The sequence below is a fragment of the Rhea americana genome, unplaced genomic scaffold (assembly GCF_003343005.1).
Source record: "Rhea americana isolate MKP2758 unplaced genomic scaffold, rheAme1 scaffold_19, whole genome shotgun sequence".
Lineage (NCBI taxonomy): Eukaryota > Metazoa > Chordata > Aves > Rheiformes > Rheidae > Rhea > Rhea americana.
Window position 1 is genome coordinate 3,856,828 of NW_028186038.1, and position 18,969 is coordinate 3,875,796.

General features: G+C 34.3%; 1 protein-coding gene across 1 annotated transcript in view; it reads right to left on the reverse strand.

The window, feature by feature from the left end:
• Positions 1-238: 238 nt before the first annotated feature.
• HDAC11 (histone deacetylase 11) overlaps positions 239-18,969 on the reverse strand; it is a 31,215-nt gene continuing 12,484 nt past the window's right edge. Inside the window, exons 5-10 of the mRNA XM_085302556.1 lie at positions 14,145-14,187; positions 12,454-12,530; positions 10,889-10,951; positions 8,704-8,800; positions 4,746-4,924; positions 239-2,161 (exon numbers count right to left, since the gene is read on the reverse strand). Of these exons, the coding sequence (XP_085158682.1) occupies positions 1,919-2,161; positions 4,746-4,924; positions 8,704-8,800; positions 10,889-10,951; positions 12,454-12,530; positions 14,145-14,187 (702 nt within the window). The 3' untranslated portion in view covers positions 239-1,918. The remainder of the gene's footprint in view (positions 2,162-4,745; positions 4,925-8,703; positions 8,801-10,888; positions 10,952-12,453; positions 12,531-14,144; positions 14,188-18,969) is intronic.

Consider the following 18,969-nt stretch of genomic DNA (forward strand, 5'->3'; position numbering starts at 1 on the left):
TTTGGCAGCAGAAGTCAACTGCACTGTGCTACCACTTCAGAACCACAGCTATTTCCTATATCTATCCAATGTCTCCAATCAAAGTAACATTTTATCTTAGTTTCAAAAAGTCACTAATATACATAGCACATTCGCACATACAAAAAAAAAATGCACCTTCTTGCCTTTTCAATGAACTGTTGCACTCAAAATCTTGGTCACCCAACATGTATAAAGTGAACAGAAAAATCAGTCAGTATCAAGCAACATCATTTTAATTTCCAATGAAGAATATAAACATGTTAACACAAAGTGTTTTGAAAAAGACCATATGGCACTACTACAGAGTTTTAGTTCATAGAAATATAATTTATAATTGTATAAAAATTATAGGAAAGAACAGCAACGTTTAATACAGTCTAGAAAATAAATCTCAACATTAGTACTTCGACCACCCATTTAGTGAGAAGTTTAAAAGTGCTTTTTAAAAACAGTGTTGCAACTCAAGATTAGTGCAATATGCCAAAACTATTTTAAAACAGAATACAGCAATTGTGCAACTTCCTAACAAACAAAAACCCTAACAATTTCAAAATTAGCATTAACTGAGGTAAGTATCCTAATTAGATTTAAACATTCCTGAAATGGCTTATACACTGATTCTATTACCATGAAGAAAATACCAGTGTCCCTTCTAAGGGGGCTCAAACCTTATCGCATGAAATTTGTGCTACAAATAAGTGAATGCTTAGAAGTTTAAAAAAGCTCCTGACAAATACACAGTTTAGTAAATTTATGACTCAATGCTACAAACAATATCTAATGCAAAGTACRTTAACTTAAAAACAAACATTGCTGTCAATAAATGTACTCATATTTGCTCTTGAATATACTGTTTTGATCCCAAATCATAATAGCTCCTAAAAATTCATATAAATATACTAAACAAGCTTAATGGAGCAATTTCACAGTATTTTACTCTAAATATGAACCACTTGATTACCAGCTATGACTACAACTGACTACCAATAGTCTGAGCACATGAAAAATGTAGCACTAGTAGAAAAAAAAATTCAAAACTCTCCAGTGATGGTTTATACACAACACAGGCTGGTTAGTACCAGTTTACAACAACAGGTACTCAACTTCTGCTAATTTTATTTTCTACAAGATTTCTCAGAGCTCTCAAATTCTAATTTCTTCATTATGCATTTTTCAGTGCCTAACAACTATTGTTTTTTATATGCAGGCCTCATTTTTAGAGATGCAGAAAACAGACTGTTAATGCTGAGCCCTTAGGGGTCATTTGCATATCAACAAATATTTCATATTCCTTTTCTGAAGTTGTTTGTAAAGTAGGATTTAAGTCCCTGTCAACAGTAGGAATAACACGTAAATTAAACTTTCTAATAGGCTACAGCTTAAAAGCCAAACAACTGATCAGTTTTTCATAGTATTGCACATAAACTTCAGCACTGACAGCTGAAGACTGTACATAATCCTTACAATTTCAAAAAAAATAAATAAAATATATTTAACAAAGAATGATCAAGTTAGGCTTAGTCCAGATTTCTCCCACCATATCATCTGAAATACATCTGGGACAGTCTTTGGATATCAACTGCATAGTTCTTTAAACAGACTATCCATAACAATAAGAAATAATTAAAGTTTTCTACAATAATAAATTAGAGAGACATTTTCTATTAGAAAGACAGTGTCCTTCAGTGTAAGTCTAAATTAGCTCATAAGAATATGTTGCCTTTGTTCAAGATAAGTTCAGAATTTAAACAGTTATTCTGTGACTATATATTATTTGCACTTAGTCAATTTACAGGCAAGTTAAGTCCTTTTTGAATATGTTATATTAACTCTGGTAATGATGTGCAGATCTCCTATTCCTGAAACAGTAAGTTGTTTCCTAATATTCAGAATCTTGTCATTGCAGTGACAAGTTGGTTAAGTCTGCAATAGAGTTTCTAAGCATCTGTTCTACCTTAGGATTTTCAGCTCCACTGGTTGCTAGCTCCTTGTCAATAAGCCCCAGGTCGTGCAAATTAAGAATAGAATCAGCAATAATCCGMGCTGTCCTCTTCTGATAGCCTCCAGACGTCACCATCAAGATCGGAATTCTGCGGCTTCTGGCAGCTTTGAATACTACTTCATCTCGCTTCACAATTCCCTACATATTAAAAACAATTACAAAAAAAGTGATTTTTAAGACTTCTACCCTATGATTTGCACTATTGGATAAGTGACCAAGCCCTATGTTTTATGGTATGAACAAAATACTTTAACAGCTTTAAAAGCACAATCTTAAAAGAAAAAACTACTCCCCAGAGCAAAACCAGAAATCTTTCACTTTAAAATGCACTTTTCTAAAATGCACTAAAACTAAAAATGCAAATCAAATACAATAAATAGGACAAAAAGCAGAAGTGCTACAAAATGAGGGCTTAAAGTAGAAGAACACTTTCTGTAAACACATTAGGAAATACCACTGTACCAAAAAACGAGACTGACCACAAATAAATGATAAAGGGAAAGAATAAAATTCAAATGTAGCTGAAAAAACTTGTAAAACCATGCAACAATAAGTTTCTTTATAGTTTAGGACAGCCCTGTAAGAGAGAAGGAATCAGGACTAATAAATAAAAAAGACAAAGGAAGTGGTAGTATTTTATTGGAAGTCCTTCCTTAAAGGAATTAACAGAATTATAGAATGAGCTGTATCTCCCTTGAGAACCATCACTGCGTATAAGAAGCATTATACCACAAGAACTGTAAGAAGTCACAGTTTATATGAACTTAACCCCCCCACTCCTCCTCCACAGTCTCTAGTGGCTGATTCTGGAAGAATTGAGGGAAAGAGACTTGAATTTGTTTCCAGCATTTGATTGTTACCAGAAAAGAAAATACTTAAGCTGAAAACAACAGCCCAATATAGTTGTCACTTACAAACAAAACTAAGAGGGACTTGCATGCTGCTACTCAAACATTGTAGCTATAACCTGAAGCATCAAGAGACTACCACTAGTAGCATGCATAATTTTGAGCACAGTTAACACTGTGGAAAGGTTTTAAAATACCAATGACAACTATATCACTGAAGACTGGAATAATGAGGCTTGAAGACATGAATTATCCAGGCTCAATGCCTTCACCTTTTGGTATTTCCAATAACCTGAGAGCTTACCAAGCTTGATCAAACATGTCATTCACATGTAAGCCAACAAGATCAGAGACAGAATCCCTCAATCCAAAAAAAAACAGTCTGAGCTGCAGAAATGTGTTTTCTCTCTCAGGGACCTGAACCAGTGGCTGCATGGGGAGTAGATATACTCTGCCTTTTAACTCAGCTGCTATTCAAAATTATCTCTTCACCTTTCTTTTCCCCTAGTTGCTTACATTCTGTCCCTCTTCCTCTACATAACACACAGGAAGATGCAGCAACTTATTTTCCTTGACAATTAGCACTATTCCTTCTCAAATAGCAGATAAAATTTTTTAAAAGCACATCTTAAAGTCCTTTACATATATCACCAGCCTCCATTTCTCTTGGTGGCCACTCCTTTCCAAGAAACTGTTCCATCAAACAAGATCCCGCAGCTCAAGCAGTATTGTCTCCCAGCTGACAACTAAACAACTCCAAGCCCCTCACAGCACTCCTTTCCAGTCTGAGACTTCTACACAGTCACAAGAACAAAAATTTGGAGATCTGATGTAGTTCCTGAGTTGTTCTACCCCAGCCCAGCAAGGACTTCRTATCAGTCAGAAAGCACCAAAGGCTCATCAGTTACACAGATTAAGAATGAAGAATTACATAAGAGTCAAAAACAGCAGAAACCAGGGCTCTACGCAAGTAAGAGTATTTGAGAACTAAGGTACTGCAGAAGAGGAAGAAAACTGAATAGGCTAAGTGATTGCTCAGTTAGAAAGGATTCTGACAGCTCACGAATCAAGAATGCATTTTTTTTCTGTATTGAAATAGTGGAGAGCAAAAAAAAACCCCAAATATAAAAGCAGTAAGAGACTGAGGATTTTTTTTTTACAGAAGGAATCACAAACTGGAGAAAATAAGGGTTCTGTAAGTTTTTTTATTCTGAAGGGAACCTGTTAGATCAGGAACATCAGTTCCTCTATGAAGCTATACAGAATAAATCAAAGTTTAAACAGAATTAAGGGAAAAAAAAACAGAACTGAAAAAGGCCAAAAAACTAAAACTGAACAAGGGAAGTGATATTTGAATAGGAAAGAATGTAGAAAGAAAAAAACTTAAGAATATGCAGATAGAGGTGCACAAAAAAGCCAGAACTGGAGGATACCAAAAAAAATAGTTTGAAATACATGGCTACAGGAAACTGGACTGCAAGGTACCTGCTATGGGCAGTTGACCTGGGAAACATCATAGAATGGGGTTAGGAGGGTAGGGGGAAGGACTTCCCAAACAACAAGAACAAAAAAAAAAAAAGATACACCTCTCTGGGTGCTATTTGAATGTTCAAAAGCAGTATACTTTAGAGAAAAAATGAAGGATACTGAAATAGGCACACAAAGAACAAATATTTCACATCAGCACATGAAGAGAAGATAAAAACATGGGGAAAGGGCAGAGAAAGAAATTTATCTGTAACAGAAAAAGGTTCTATTTTAGTCTGAAATATGCTTCTTACCTTCATCTAACAAACTTCCACAAGTAATACATTGAGGCCTACTTTCAGCAGTTGAGAAGAGAAAGTCTGTATACATTCCAGTATTATACAAACCTGAGGTGAAATAGCAAGTCCTCCCAATGGATCACCATCTAGAATATCAGTTCCAGCATTATAAACAACGATGTCAGGTTTTAATTCATTTAATGCGCCTTCCACATGAGTTTGTACCTTCTGAAGATATTCTGTGTCCTCTGTACCCCACTCTAATTCCACCTTGCGTTTTATGGCACCTAAAAAATGTTCCAGTGTTACTGAATAAACAATTCACTATGAAAGAAAAAGCAAGAGATAGGTAAGAGAAGATAATATTTCAAAATTTTGGAAGTACTTTGCATTTTCACAGAATCTTGAATTAAAAATCATTATTCAATTTGTTTTCTCAGCAAGCAGCGGCACATGTAAGCACAATGATCTGGAAAGAGTTCCTTCCAATAAAATATTTGACATACAAGTTTTATAAAAGCAGTAAGTAGAAAAAGTTATTGGAAAACAGTGATTTACCAAAGAAAATTAAATTAAAAAGCAATTTAAAGGGCAATATAGACTATATAGGTTAATATAGACAATTAGTTGGAAAAAAAGCAATATGATGAATATCACTGAGACAAATAATTAAGATTGTCTGTTTTGATTCAAAACTTCACATAAATTCATGATCATTTGCTATTATGCTATTTATGAATGCATCTGGCTTTGTCCCAAGCATTTGCAGCCTAATGTTCTTATCCTACAATCTGACCAGAAGCAGCAAACACCTATTCCTAATTTAAAGCAAATTATTGCTAATGCTTCTAATAAAGCATTAGAAGCAAAAGGAGAGTTGATGAGGTAAAAGAGGAAAGAATCTCAAGGTTATACATTTAGCTCTGGGGATTCACAGGCAGTTATAACTCATGGACTACTCAAATTATTTCAAAAGGTCCTTCAAGATATGACTTTTGCCTCAGCATACAGTATGACCTCAATTAAATGACTGGGGCCCTAAATTAAGCATGGTTTCAGCATCCACTGAGTATGCGTGAATGAATGCAATAATGACACTTCTTCATGCTAATGACTGCTGGGCAGTTCTTTTAGTGTTTTGCATCCTTGTCCAACATTAGAGAAGTGTCTTTTCCTTTCCATGTTTTTTTCATATCAAGAACATTAAGTTTTTTCGTTTCTTTACAATATTGTCTTCCCTGAATCCCCTTCTTATTGTTTAATAAAACATTTGTAAAAGTTTGCACAGCTGTACTCCCCTGAACAAAACTTGAGACTCTCTTCAGAGTAATGAATATGCTAGATAGAGCTTTAAAGAACGAGGTGAACAAATTAGCATGGAGAACAAGTGCATATTGTCCCCATTAAACCATTAACAAATTGTGACACTCATGAATAAGATTCCATGCTTCTGCATGGCACCCTGTCTTCATCTCCAACACAAACCAGAATCACATCRATTAGTCATTACCCAACTCAAGAGTTACTACTGACAAATACAGTAAAGGATGTGTGACATTACAGTGAACAAGATTTTTGTATTTCACAGCCTCTCTTCTGTCATCTACTGCTAGTTCATGAAAATACTTCTAAAGCTTTGAAAACTAGTAAAAAGACACTCAGTCCAACACCAAAGCTTTTATAAGGCCTAAATTTTGAGCTGCAGCTGTCAACTTTGTTGCTCACCCTGCAATAACTAGGTCTTTTCCCAGTCTATCCTCTCCTTTTCTTTTCCTAAGCTTCTTTGTAATTCCAAATCACTTCTCAAGGATACAATATGCTAATAGTTAGGGCTGAGCATTATGTAATGCTAGCTAGTCATTTTTTTCTAATGAAATGTGCAGAAAATACTTGTATAGAACAGACTCCTCTAATACAATAGGAAAAAAGTAACAAGAGTCCAGGGAGACAAAGACAAGTTAGGATTTACCCTAGAGATTCAAACTCCCAGGCTCAAACTTCTACTTCCCTTTAAAAGATTTGCCCTCTGATTTCATCTTAGGCTGGTCACTTAGCACAAAATTTTAAAGTATTAGACACTGAACTCTTAAACATCCTTATTCACCCTACAAGAAATTACATATTCACGTGCCTTTGGGCCATAGCCTTCGGTACCTCATGCTTCATCTGTTGAAAGGAAACAGTATTTCCAGCTCCACAGGAGGGGAAAAACTCACCACCTAGGGTGCATTCCAATACTACTGTTGAAAGGCCATACATGTACCTAGAATAGCTAGGTGCTCAGGAATCCCAAGTAATCAAGAGGAAACAAAAAGCAACTCTCCTCAGCACAACAGCCATGACAATGAGACTCTCCAAGCAGCAATACTGTCACATACTGGTCTCAATACTTTCCTGCAGCAGAGGGAAGATCATTTGTAACATTTCAAGAGAATTTGTAGCAATTCTGTCATTGCAGCAGCTTTGGAAGCTGAATTCACATCAGTGATAAGGCCTGTGCCCTCAAAGTGATTTCCAGTATATATTAAAATCATTTAAGATAACTGAAGTGATACCATGTAAGATTTTATGTATATCTACTTAGAGTGAATTTAGTTTTCTACATATTTTAAGGAGTATAATGCTTAAAAGCAAAGTTTAAAAACACACTGAAGGATTAAAAAAGTGAGAAATGTAGGGTRTTAAACACCAATTTATTTCTAAATTCAGTATTTCAAATTTGCTAACAAGGAATTTTTGTTCAGGTCTTAAGTCATGTTAAAAATGTTGTCATTTGATATATGAATAAAGGGAGGCATTTAAGCCTTCATTTGTTTGTGATTTTTCTACTTCCATACCTGTGCTTTAAATGGTCATTTTTAAAGTTATTATGAAATAGGTATAACAATTTTCAGACTTCAGTAGTTAAAAAAAATAGATGTACGTCTTTCTTGCCAAGAACCCAAATGAAGTAGGCTTTTCAGGTGAGATTTCTTCAGTAAAGAAGTTCAACAGCAGGATAGACCTCCCCCCACACACATAGAAGAACCAGAATTTAGATAACAAATCAAGCCTGTAATAAATGTCAGTGTTACTGAACCAAAGGTCAAACTTTTGACCTTTGCTTTCTGGTTCAGTAATTATCAAAAGCCAACCAGCTGTCAGGTCACCAGATACAATAGGCACATCATTTGGGCAGAGTAGAAGAGGGAAGAGAAGAAATCAAGCACCAGCTCTTAATATTAGTATGATTTATTTTTTACTTTTTTGAAGTTGCTTCATATTCAGATGCATCTTGTTTTCTAAATGCTGATAAAGCAAGTTCTACAGATAAGACAATACCCAAATATGTTCAAACTAGGAATCTGAAAGAAACATGAACCTTAGTGTTAGCTATTCCTGAATGACTTCTTTTAAGTTTAGTCTAGAGAAACATTCTGAATRAATTTTTGTAAATTTAATCTATGGAAACATCACATTCTAACACTTACCTTCAAATCAATAGCATTATTTAACTTACTGTTCTAAGCTTGGTATGATCTTTTAAATGGACTGCTACCAAATTTTCACTCAATGTGACCTCAAAATAGCAGCTTGCTTCATTCATTTGACCTCAAAATAGCAGCCACCCAATCTTCTATTCAGACTATTCCATGATTTTCCTTTTATAAACAGAAGTTCAGTGTCAGCAACGTCTATCCTTAAGATCTCATGACTTACAGAATTATCATGAAATAGGTTCTTCCTTGAACTCTCAAATTCAAATCTCTTGTGTTTATAGCATCTTACACACCTTCTCTCCAAGGTTGTTTCCCTTCTCTTTAGAGAGAACATTGGCTTCAGGCCAAAAGTTTCTAGGCAAGAGGAAGACAGGAAAGTAAACCTACAGCTTCAGGAACCAATTTCAAATGCTTTGAAAATCTAACTGAACACCATAGCATTATTAAAACTGAGACTTAAAATAATCCCTGAAAATGATGCTCTACACAAAATACAAAGCAAGTTAGCACCACTGCAAGGAAACTTAGTAAATGAAAAAATTTAACAATATAGTAGTTTTACATTTTAAAATTTCAAATGTACTTACGTTTAGCAAATCCATCCCCTGGATAAATGTATCTATTGTACACATCCATAATATATACTCTATTATCATCCATGAAGTCCCTCTCATGGCCATTTCCCTGAAGTAAATTCAGTTAGTTTTTTTTCTAGAACATCCATACAGAACTAAATCTTCAAGTTCTAAGGTAATTAAGACTACAAGATCTAATATTTAAAAATCCTGTGACATTCTCATGTTTACAGTCTTAAAGGTTGTTTTGAAGTGTACAGTTTTGGGGGGTTTGGTAGTGTCAGTATTTTTGTCTGAAGACTCTAAGTATTATCAATCAACATCATAACATCCCCAGGAAGGTAATAAAATACCACAGTTGTACTTATGTATGTAAGTAAGCAAAAATCACAATGGTAACTGTGACCCAGACCAAAGAATGAATCTCTCACCTTCCAACTTCACAAAAGTAGTCAGTTTAACATTTAGAATAGCCTGCTACAAGGCTACTTTAAAAAAATGCAGACAGAAATTGTTCTGATAATTCATGTCTTTGTGAGATAAGTAATCATTGGAAAAGTTATAAAAACTAAATGTCCATTTAAGTCAACAGTTTTAACATTTTACAGTTTAAAACCAGGAAATCCAATGGGAACACTGTATTGGCTGGGAAGATGGATGCTTAAGAGAAAAATCAGATTCTGAATATTTTTTCCCTTCCATCTGAATTTAAATAGTATTCTTTCGGCTCTCATTTAGACTCGTCACCTACCATAAAACAATCTTCCACAGTAATCCCTATGCTACCTTTGCCAAAAATCAGTGTAACATGGGAGCTGAACCCCAAACACGCAAAATAGTTATTAGAATTATTTCATTCTAACTACAGAAACRGAAGTCCACAAATAAATCTTTAGTACCTTTTTGTAAAAATCTTTGGACAGTTTAAACTATGCTTTCGCTATGACTCTTGAAACAAAAAATAAAATTAGAAACACAGGGGTAAAGCTATCCAATCAATATGAAAAGGGAAATTGGAAGCACTGGAATACCCCAGGAATTTTTAGGCTAAAAATTAGGCAGCTCCTACTCTTTCTTCATCACCTTTGGCCCACAGAGAAACAGTTAACGGATGTAAAACAAGAGCTTCTGGGTGAACTATTTTATTATAGCATGCAAAACTAGCACAGATACCAAGGATTAGAACACTTACAAGATGAAAAACTTAAAATGGACCTGCTGATCTACTACTTCATAAAGCTGTGATTCCCCAAAGAAAGGAAATAATTACAGAAAAGGGTGATTTAGTGTGCTGGCTGACGTTGCCAGCACAATATCCCCCAAAAATATATTCCAAGTCCTAAAAAAAAGCACCAGTACAGCATGACAGTCACCCTTGAAAATAATCCTACAGACAAAACATTTTTATTGTATAATCTGTGCCTTTATTTCACAGTAATTTTAGGATACCTTAACTTGCAGATAGGAGAAATAATGGAAGACTCTTGTAGCCATTAGGCTTCCTCACTGCAATCAAACTGCTTCAGATAAGGATCAATTTTCACTAATTAAAATATCTTTGATATTTCTGATCTTTTGCACTTTAGCTACTTTTCCAAAAATAATTCCTTCCTTTTTATTTAGGAGAGAAAAAAGTGTTATTTTTAAAGTGGACTGAGCAGTTTGCAAAACCAATTTAAGTCTCCTTTTAACCACTTTGGTAGAATTTCCAAAATAAATCCTAATATGAGATTTATTTTCAGTGCCCATAATAAAGCACTCTTCCAGGGAAACAGATATATTCTATAGTTCTTCACCCTGAAGTCAGGCTTTCCACTATCAGTGAAGGTCAAATTTATCTCCTGCAAAAGTTGCTGCAATTATCATGCATACTGAACCAACTGTAATTCTGTTCAAGGGATTCTTGTTTCTTCTGGGATACTGAAGACTAAGATTGCTATGCTGCAGAACAGCACGAAAGTCAATTTTTTTAAATTTTTATTTATTTATTTTACTTCTAGCCACATGATGGAGCTACAACTCAATTCAATTTTATTCCACTGGTTTAATACAGTTGAAACAAAACTGAACTGTTCAGTTTATTATGATTAACTTCATATTCTGTGATTTGAGTTTTATAAAGCTATTAGAAAAATGGTATTCATCCTTGTTTTTCTAGCAAAACATCTGTAGTACTGAATGTAGGTAAATGACTCACCTGATGGGCATCCAGATCAATAATTGTGGCTTTAGACACTCCTTGTACTCTTTCAAATAAGAACTGAATATTTTAGCAAAGAAAAAGAGAAAGAGTTAAGTGACATTAAATCGAAAGTTTGAAGCTTGCACAGTTTTGATCTAAATGAAGTACACAGTGTATGCATTTCATTTTCCAAACAAAAGGCTGAACAATTTCAAAACACTTCATTATGAAGTTATTTGCTTCATATAAAAAACCTTTATGGTTATAGGATAAAAACCTCCATACATCTGCATCATATGAAATGAATGAAGCATTTCATGGACATTTCTGCAGGTGGCTACCTACCTGAAGAGAAAGTTTGTAAGGAAAAGAGTAAGTTCTACTCATCTCCTTTCTCTCACAAAGCACTTGTGAAGTACTCACAAAGTACGACGTAGAATCAAGGAATAGTTTCTACAACATCACATTCTCTAACTTGTGGACTCCCTGTGTGAAGCATAAGTCCAACAACCACAGATAACAGAATGGAGTCCATGGTAATACTCCCTATTAAGGTTAGTATTGGTATATCTGGCATGCCTCTGCATTCAACAGCAGTTGGACAGGTCCAGCTAGGGTTTATAAAGCCAATCTTAGCACTGCAGCCATCAGATGCAGGAGCAGAAGGATAAACATCAAGAGCACAAAGAAAGCAACAGCAACAACTGGGTCCCAACATAGAGAAGCTGCACAGGTGCTAACTTGATAAAACACAGATGATAGCACATTTCTCAAATGAGGCTCATCAGCAAGAGTGGAGAACTACACTGTGATGCATGATCATTAATGCAATGATCACTAATAGCTAGAAAAAAAAACTATTGCTTTTGTACAAACTATAACCAACTATATTTTCCCAGTCTGTGCATAAGTGATAGGGATAACAGAACATTGTATATTGATTTCTGTACATGCTCTTTTACAGAAAGTAAGATGTTGTCTTACAGTGTGTTACATCCTTAGGGCTTTATGTCTACTGGTATTTTATAGATATTCAAGCATACAAATATAACATAGCACATTTAATAAAAATAAGCCCTAACTGTAAAAGATTCTTGCTTCAATCTTTCAACAGCTAGTACCAAACGTATTTCTTTACATCCACTGGTTATTTGAGACATTCACAATTTTATTCACAAGTCCAAGTCTTTCCTGCAACTTGATTCTGAGAGAGGTTTTCTGTCTCTACGTAGGCCTTGATTGTAACCACCAAAGCTCATGTGGACCTTTCAGGTTCTACTGTAAGACTGGGATAATTATCACTGAAGATACTAAATGATCTAGTTCAATTTTTAATATTTTTGCAAGAAAACATTACCACCACAATTTAACTGTTTCCATCCATAATTCTGATCCCTGTAATTCTTCCACTTCATAGCTACACATTATGTATTGCAATGTGAAGTACAGCAATTCCATTCACCTACCTGTCTAGACAGTTTTATTTTCTGCTATTAAGATGTAAATTAGAAAGTGCTTTATTTATGACTTTTTCCATTTGCACAAATGGTAGAAAACACTATTTTAAGAACATTTCTTACCTTAATAGCCAGTGTGATATCAGCATATGCACAAAATCCTCCACCTTTGTCACTTGAACAGTGATGAAAGCCACCCCCTAAAATAAACATTTTAGAGATGTGAACAGCTGAATACTGAGGATACTATCTCTGTAAAGAGATCAAGTTCACTTGCATGCCAGACTTTTTTCTTTAGCAAATATACCTAGAGCTGTCAATCCCCTACACAGCAGCACAAAACATCTGTATCTATCTTACTTTGTGGCCTGATAGGTCAAATATAAAAGATCAGCACATGCCCATTTTAAAGGGAATTGTCCCTTTAACCTAGCTTAATAAGAACTGTGTAATATACAAATGTAACACACAGCACCTACATGAGAAAGCATACTATTGTGAAAGTTTAACTACTCCCAGGCACATGATCAGAGTTATACTTGGTTCATGCCCTCAGGCAGCATATCCCAATAAGGCCAAATTAACGTTGAGGTAATTTGAAAGGATATATTTTTGACCTAGTGTTTGTCATGGAAAAAACTATATATATACTATGTTGTCACTATTTGCACATGCCATTACACTGTAAAAGTCTTTTRCAAACACTCAGATCAGAAGACTAAGAACACCTCTAAGACAAGCATGCATACACTTTACACCAGAGTACTAACCTCCTGCAAAACACTTGTGTGTACATATATATACACACACACATATACACACACACACAAAGACAGAATACTTACTGAGAATCCTGCTACCCACATTTCAGTCAGAAATTTAATAAACTTGCTCACTTTATGCATCAGTAAATGACAGTGTTTAGGTTTCATTTAGTTTCTTTTTAAATGTCTGTTTTGTTTTCAAAATCTGATATTTACTTTTTAAAAACCCTATCGAGTATTACCTGATAATAATTGAAAAATAAAAGATATTTTTCTGTTATGCTATAGCAAATATTCCTTCTATTTAATAGTAGAAATGTACTTTTACTTCAAAAACAGGACAGTTGCACAGATGCCACTATAACGGATTTACTGCCTTTAGAAACATCAAGTGTAAGAAATAAATGAAATTCCAGCACTGATGAACCCTAGGAAGTCTACATGCAAGATCTCACTTGACAAAATATTGCTTCAGTAGTTCACTGGTTTTGCACTATTTGATAAGAGCAATAGAGCAGATTTATATTGACTATATTCTTCATAATTTGTTCATTCATGTCTTTTTCAAGAAAAAAATAGAATTGTACAGCACTGCCAAAACCCAGAAACTGACTAGTACAACCCAACTCTCCAGTATATCAGCCAACCCCTTGATTTGGTGTCATATGTAAACTGGCTGATGGTAAGGTCTATGAAAAATAATATATAATTTAATGAAAGTAACTTCTATTGAAGTATTTACTCCAAACATTTTCCCCTAATTTTATCTGACAAACTCAAGTCACTTTCCCTAACGTCATATATCTATTTTGTTACCCTTTTCCCTCCCTCCATTCAAAGAACATTTTAACTACAAARCTGCAATATGGGTGACAGTGGATAAGAAAACATATTCTGTACTTTTCCTTTTCTCTCCTCTGTTAGAGTTGATTTTAGGTTGGTACATGTGAGTCACTTATTAAAAGCAGAATTCACATCATGTTAAATGAGAATACTACAGTTTTAAACACGATGCTTAAGTATCATTTAATTCACTACATTTGTACTTACCCACATTGATTGCCCAGCCTCTATCAACAGCAAGTTTTCCAGCCTTAAGAAAATTACAGTAAGAACTTCATGAATGAATAAGCCAACCATTTAGCACTATAGGCTATCCTAAATACAACTCTTTGCATTTCTAATATGCCCACTGAAGTTTTGGAAGTTTCACCTCTGTCGGTCATTCTGAATCAGACCTCTCAACACAAAGCATACAAAACTAGTCTCTGCATAATTAGTGAAAAAATACTTGATATTACATATATATTTCATGCTCTGGCAGTCATACAGCTCTAAAACTGTGCTTTGCAAAGATGAACATCAATCTGTAGTAGTAAAAAGTAGAAGTGCAGGATACTTATAAGAATAGCTTAAATTGGCAAAATCTGAGGTAGTAGAGCTTCCGAAAGTAGAAATATTGGTAAGAGTAAAAAAAAAAAAAATGAGCAACAATATCTCAATATTCTTCCTGTAAATGTTCTCTATGTAAGAATATGAGAAGAGTAAGCTCTAAATCCCCAAAACATAGATTAATATAGTTTCAGCAAGGGAAGAGGGCAAGAAAAAAAAATGAAGCATGAAGTGCGTGCTGTGACATCGTTTTTAAAATGATGTAATAAGCATCATACAGACTATTATCTATTTTCTTCCCCTTGACTCACAAACAGTAATAGTTGCTCTCCTCAGGACTCAAATTACATCCAAGAAAACATTGATAGAATTGATACATAATACTTAAATGATTTTATTTATTTATTTATTTATTTATTTWTAAGGCCAGGTAGTTAGGCAAGTGTTTAAGTGTCATATTGAAAAAGGGGCACTATTACCAGTTATAATAAACAGATTATTTCCTCTTATAATAGAAAGAACATAACATTTCCATCCTATATACAATTCAGACAGTTGAGTGCTCCATTGATATTTGAACAGTTTTAGTTAAGGAAATTTCTGGAGTAGTAAACACTGCTCTATTAAATACACACTAASTCACACAAATTCTACCTTGAAGAGATTACAGTTTCCAAAACATAATACCCTTCAGTCACAGGGAAACAATGCTATCAGTCATTTAGCAATACTTCCTAGGAATTCCTCAAAACAAAACCAACTATACCCCTATTTCATTAAAAGTCACTGAAGTGCAAAAATCTCAACAGGAATTTAATAATGAACAAACCATCAACAATCACTGAAAGCAGTCTGTACTTTTGACTCTTACTGTATATAGCTTTGATTCGTCAGACAAAGTTTGTTTCTAAACAGTACATAATTTCCCCACAATGAAAAATAAAAAAAGACCAAGATATGAGCATATGGCAGCCAAGATCAGTTAAAAAATGAGTATCATCCATATTTCAAGAGGCTTACTGTATTAGGCATGATACAAACAGATAACTAATAACCAAAGCACACAATTAATATGCTCTTCTAGATAACATTTGACTACTGAGCACACATTTATGAAATTAAAAACAACAAGCATAATGCAAAAGCATCACAAACATTGCATAACAGTATTGACTAGTTAGAATCAATTTGAAATAATAGAATTCACATGTGTAACCATCAAGACCCTCAAAAAATGCTGGAATAGTAGAGAGTAGAATTTCCTAATACTTCTCTCCCCATCATTTTCTTCATTCCTTACAATTATTGTTCCTCTTTAGTAAGCCAGTGTGCTTATATAGGACTCTGCATGTTGCTGTCCAAATAAGCCTTTGCAGATTAAAAATTATCATCACAGTAACAACTGACTCTAGTCAGAACTATCACACAGAAGGAGAGAACTGAGAGTCTCAAACAATGCTGATGGACTGAACAGACAGAAGCTAGCTACCTGTCACTCACAGAACACAAAAGCTTCAGTGACTACAGTTATACAAAATGCAGGAATTCAGAAAGCTATTTTCTTTTGCTCTACTCCCACCCAGTCTGGACATAAAAAAAATAAATTTGTGTTTAACTTCTTAATATGCTTTAAAAAATAGTTAAAAAGCACCCATCAAACTGCTTCAGACTTCATCATGCAAGACAAGTACACAGAGAGCAAAGACAAAATTTAGTGCTGTCTTGTTGATAAGTTTCCAGGAGACAATCTTCCAAATGGCTTGTCTAGGTTTGTTATGGGGAGATATACTATGTTCTGGCTTTGCCCTTTCCACTTTTGCCAGTTAACACCTACTAAAAAGGTAGTACTTTTTGCTATCTCTCCTACCACCATTATCCAATCAGCTCAAAAATTTATTTATAACCTTGCATATTCTTTCCAAATTCCTAATATACTTAAATTATCCTTAAAGCCTGGTTTTAGCATTCAATATTTGATCTGGTTCTCATGACTGGAGATTTTTAGGTCTTTAACAAAAGCATCAGAAACTGTTACGTTGTACATACTTCTCCACTTATTTCCTACCTTATTGTTTTTTTGATCTTAACATGTACATCCAAGAAGATAGAGCAGAGGAAGAGTATTAAAGCAGAATCATGAAATCAAATTTCAGAGATAAGAACAGCAGCAGCTTGGAAGGTCCAAAAAGGGCAAAATAATTTATAACAAGAAAACTATTTTCTACCCACAAGTCTAAATACAACCAAAACCTAACAACCTGAGAATAGTGTCACAGGATTCGCTGTCAGCCCAGTGACTAGGGAAGTATCACTGGTCATTTCTATTAACAGTTCAGATCAGTAAGTAGTAGTTAACTCACTTCACAGCAGTGAGTTTCAGAGCCAGAGATGACTTTCTAAACTTCTCATCTACTCTTCTGTGTTGGAAACATAGTGAAAAAAAAATCTATTTGCTAGGTCTTTGCTATTGCACCAACTCACTTTATTTTCCAAGCATAAGCAAGACTTTTCTAAATGTATGTGTATCTATGTGGACAGATTTTTTTAAACTACTCTCAATACTTCATGCTATCATGAAAATTTACATTACGTATTATAAACAATAAAATGTGTCAGGTGCAACACAGGTCAAACATGACAATATAATCAAACTTTAAGTAATGAGGATACGTCAATATCTATGACCAATAAGCAAGTCTTATGCTGGTAACAATCAAATTGCACTGTTAGAAGATATTGCTTAATCTTAACCGTAAATATTTAAGTCCAGGCACAAACTGCCTATTTCTTTTTCCACTATCTTGTGGTGACAAAACCAACAATTGGCAGAAAAAGAGTCGCAAGTAAATTAAAATTCTGTTATAGTTGGAGTTGGACTGAAAATTTTATTTAGCCTGCAGCAGTACGCAGAAATATTAGCAAGTCAAAGCAATTCATTTCATTAACATATTTTAAAAGCATGCCCATGTGCCAAATACTGCTACGCTAAGCAAAATTTCAAGTATCAGGTTGGGAAAATATTAAAAATCAGGCTTATATCTATGAAAATCAACAATTTGTCTAATAGGGAAGCTGCACTACTAATTTTTCTTACTGTGATAAATTTTAATGAAAAGAATGTGGATAACTTCCACTAGAATTGAATAATAAACACTTTCCTTACAATAGTTGGTAAGTATAACAGATTCTCAGAATCCACAACCTACATTTAGGCAGTCTCTGCCCTGAAGAATTTACATGTTAATAACACAATTCTTCAATAACTCATGCATACATTTACATTTAACTACTTGGTGACCCATTAAAAAAATGGTCAAAAGGCATTAAAAACAAATGTAGAACTTGAGGTAAGTGAAAAGCCGATTAGATAAACACTACAAGTAGAAAGACAAGTAGAAAGGGCCTTGTTCAAACATCAGGTAACTGACCAAGCAGAGTCCAAGTTTAAGTACAGACTACAATGGGTTAAAAAATGCAAGTTTCATCCTTTACACTTTCCTCCTACAGTTACAGTACCTACATAAAGGGCTGCTTTGACATTCAACAAACACAGAACCAAAACTTCCCACAGCTAAGAAACATGCAGACTCATTACAAATATGCTCTGCCAATACTAAGAACGGTTTCCGTTCTGATAATACTTCATTTTTGGAGAATCCCATATGTCCACCTAAGACTTCCCATAACATTAATTTCTGTTTACCTCACTGGAGGGGTTCCATCCTTTCATTTGTATCAATCACTAACTCAGTCTGTTCGGGAAGGTAGACATTCATGGCAGCATGAAAAATATGACAAACTTAACCAATAAAAATGTTTGTGAAAAATAAAAATTGTATTCTAATTAGGGACATTAAACAATAATCAATTTAGTATTTACAAGTAGAATTACTTCCAACCAAGTACCATATTAACTCTGAGTTTTAAGGGATTCTGAGACAATTTAAATTAAAAAAAAAGAAAAAAGTCAAATGGTCTCTCCACTTGAGAGCAAGAACTTTCACCCTTGAACCTCTTAACTACCAAGATGATGCCAGAGAGACCAAATGGAGATATTAGGACAAAAAAACCCTTATCTCCACCTCACTGCTTGACTTCCATGTTGCATTTCACAAAAGGATGTCACAAGCCTCAGACAATTTAGAGAATTAATTTTTATTAAATTAGTTAGAAAATATGTTCTTAGAACTATAAAAATGAAGTATACATTTTAAACACTATAAAGTTCAAAATTATCACAATCAAATGTTCTCTCGTAGCAAATGCTAGATTGAAGCATTTTTCAACAGTTAACACATACAATTAAGCACCAATGACTCTTCTGACATCCTCTCTCTTTTGGCATCCTAAGCAGTTTTATTAAAAGCAAAGGCTTTTACTTCTTCTAGGGGTAATTTCTGCTTTTCAAAAAATTATTATATATCCTCTTATTTCTTCAGAAGAGACCAAAGTTTTTCTAGGTTTTGTGCCTGCACCCCAAAAA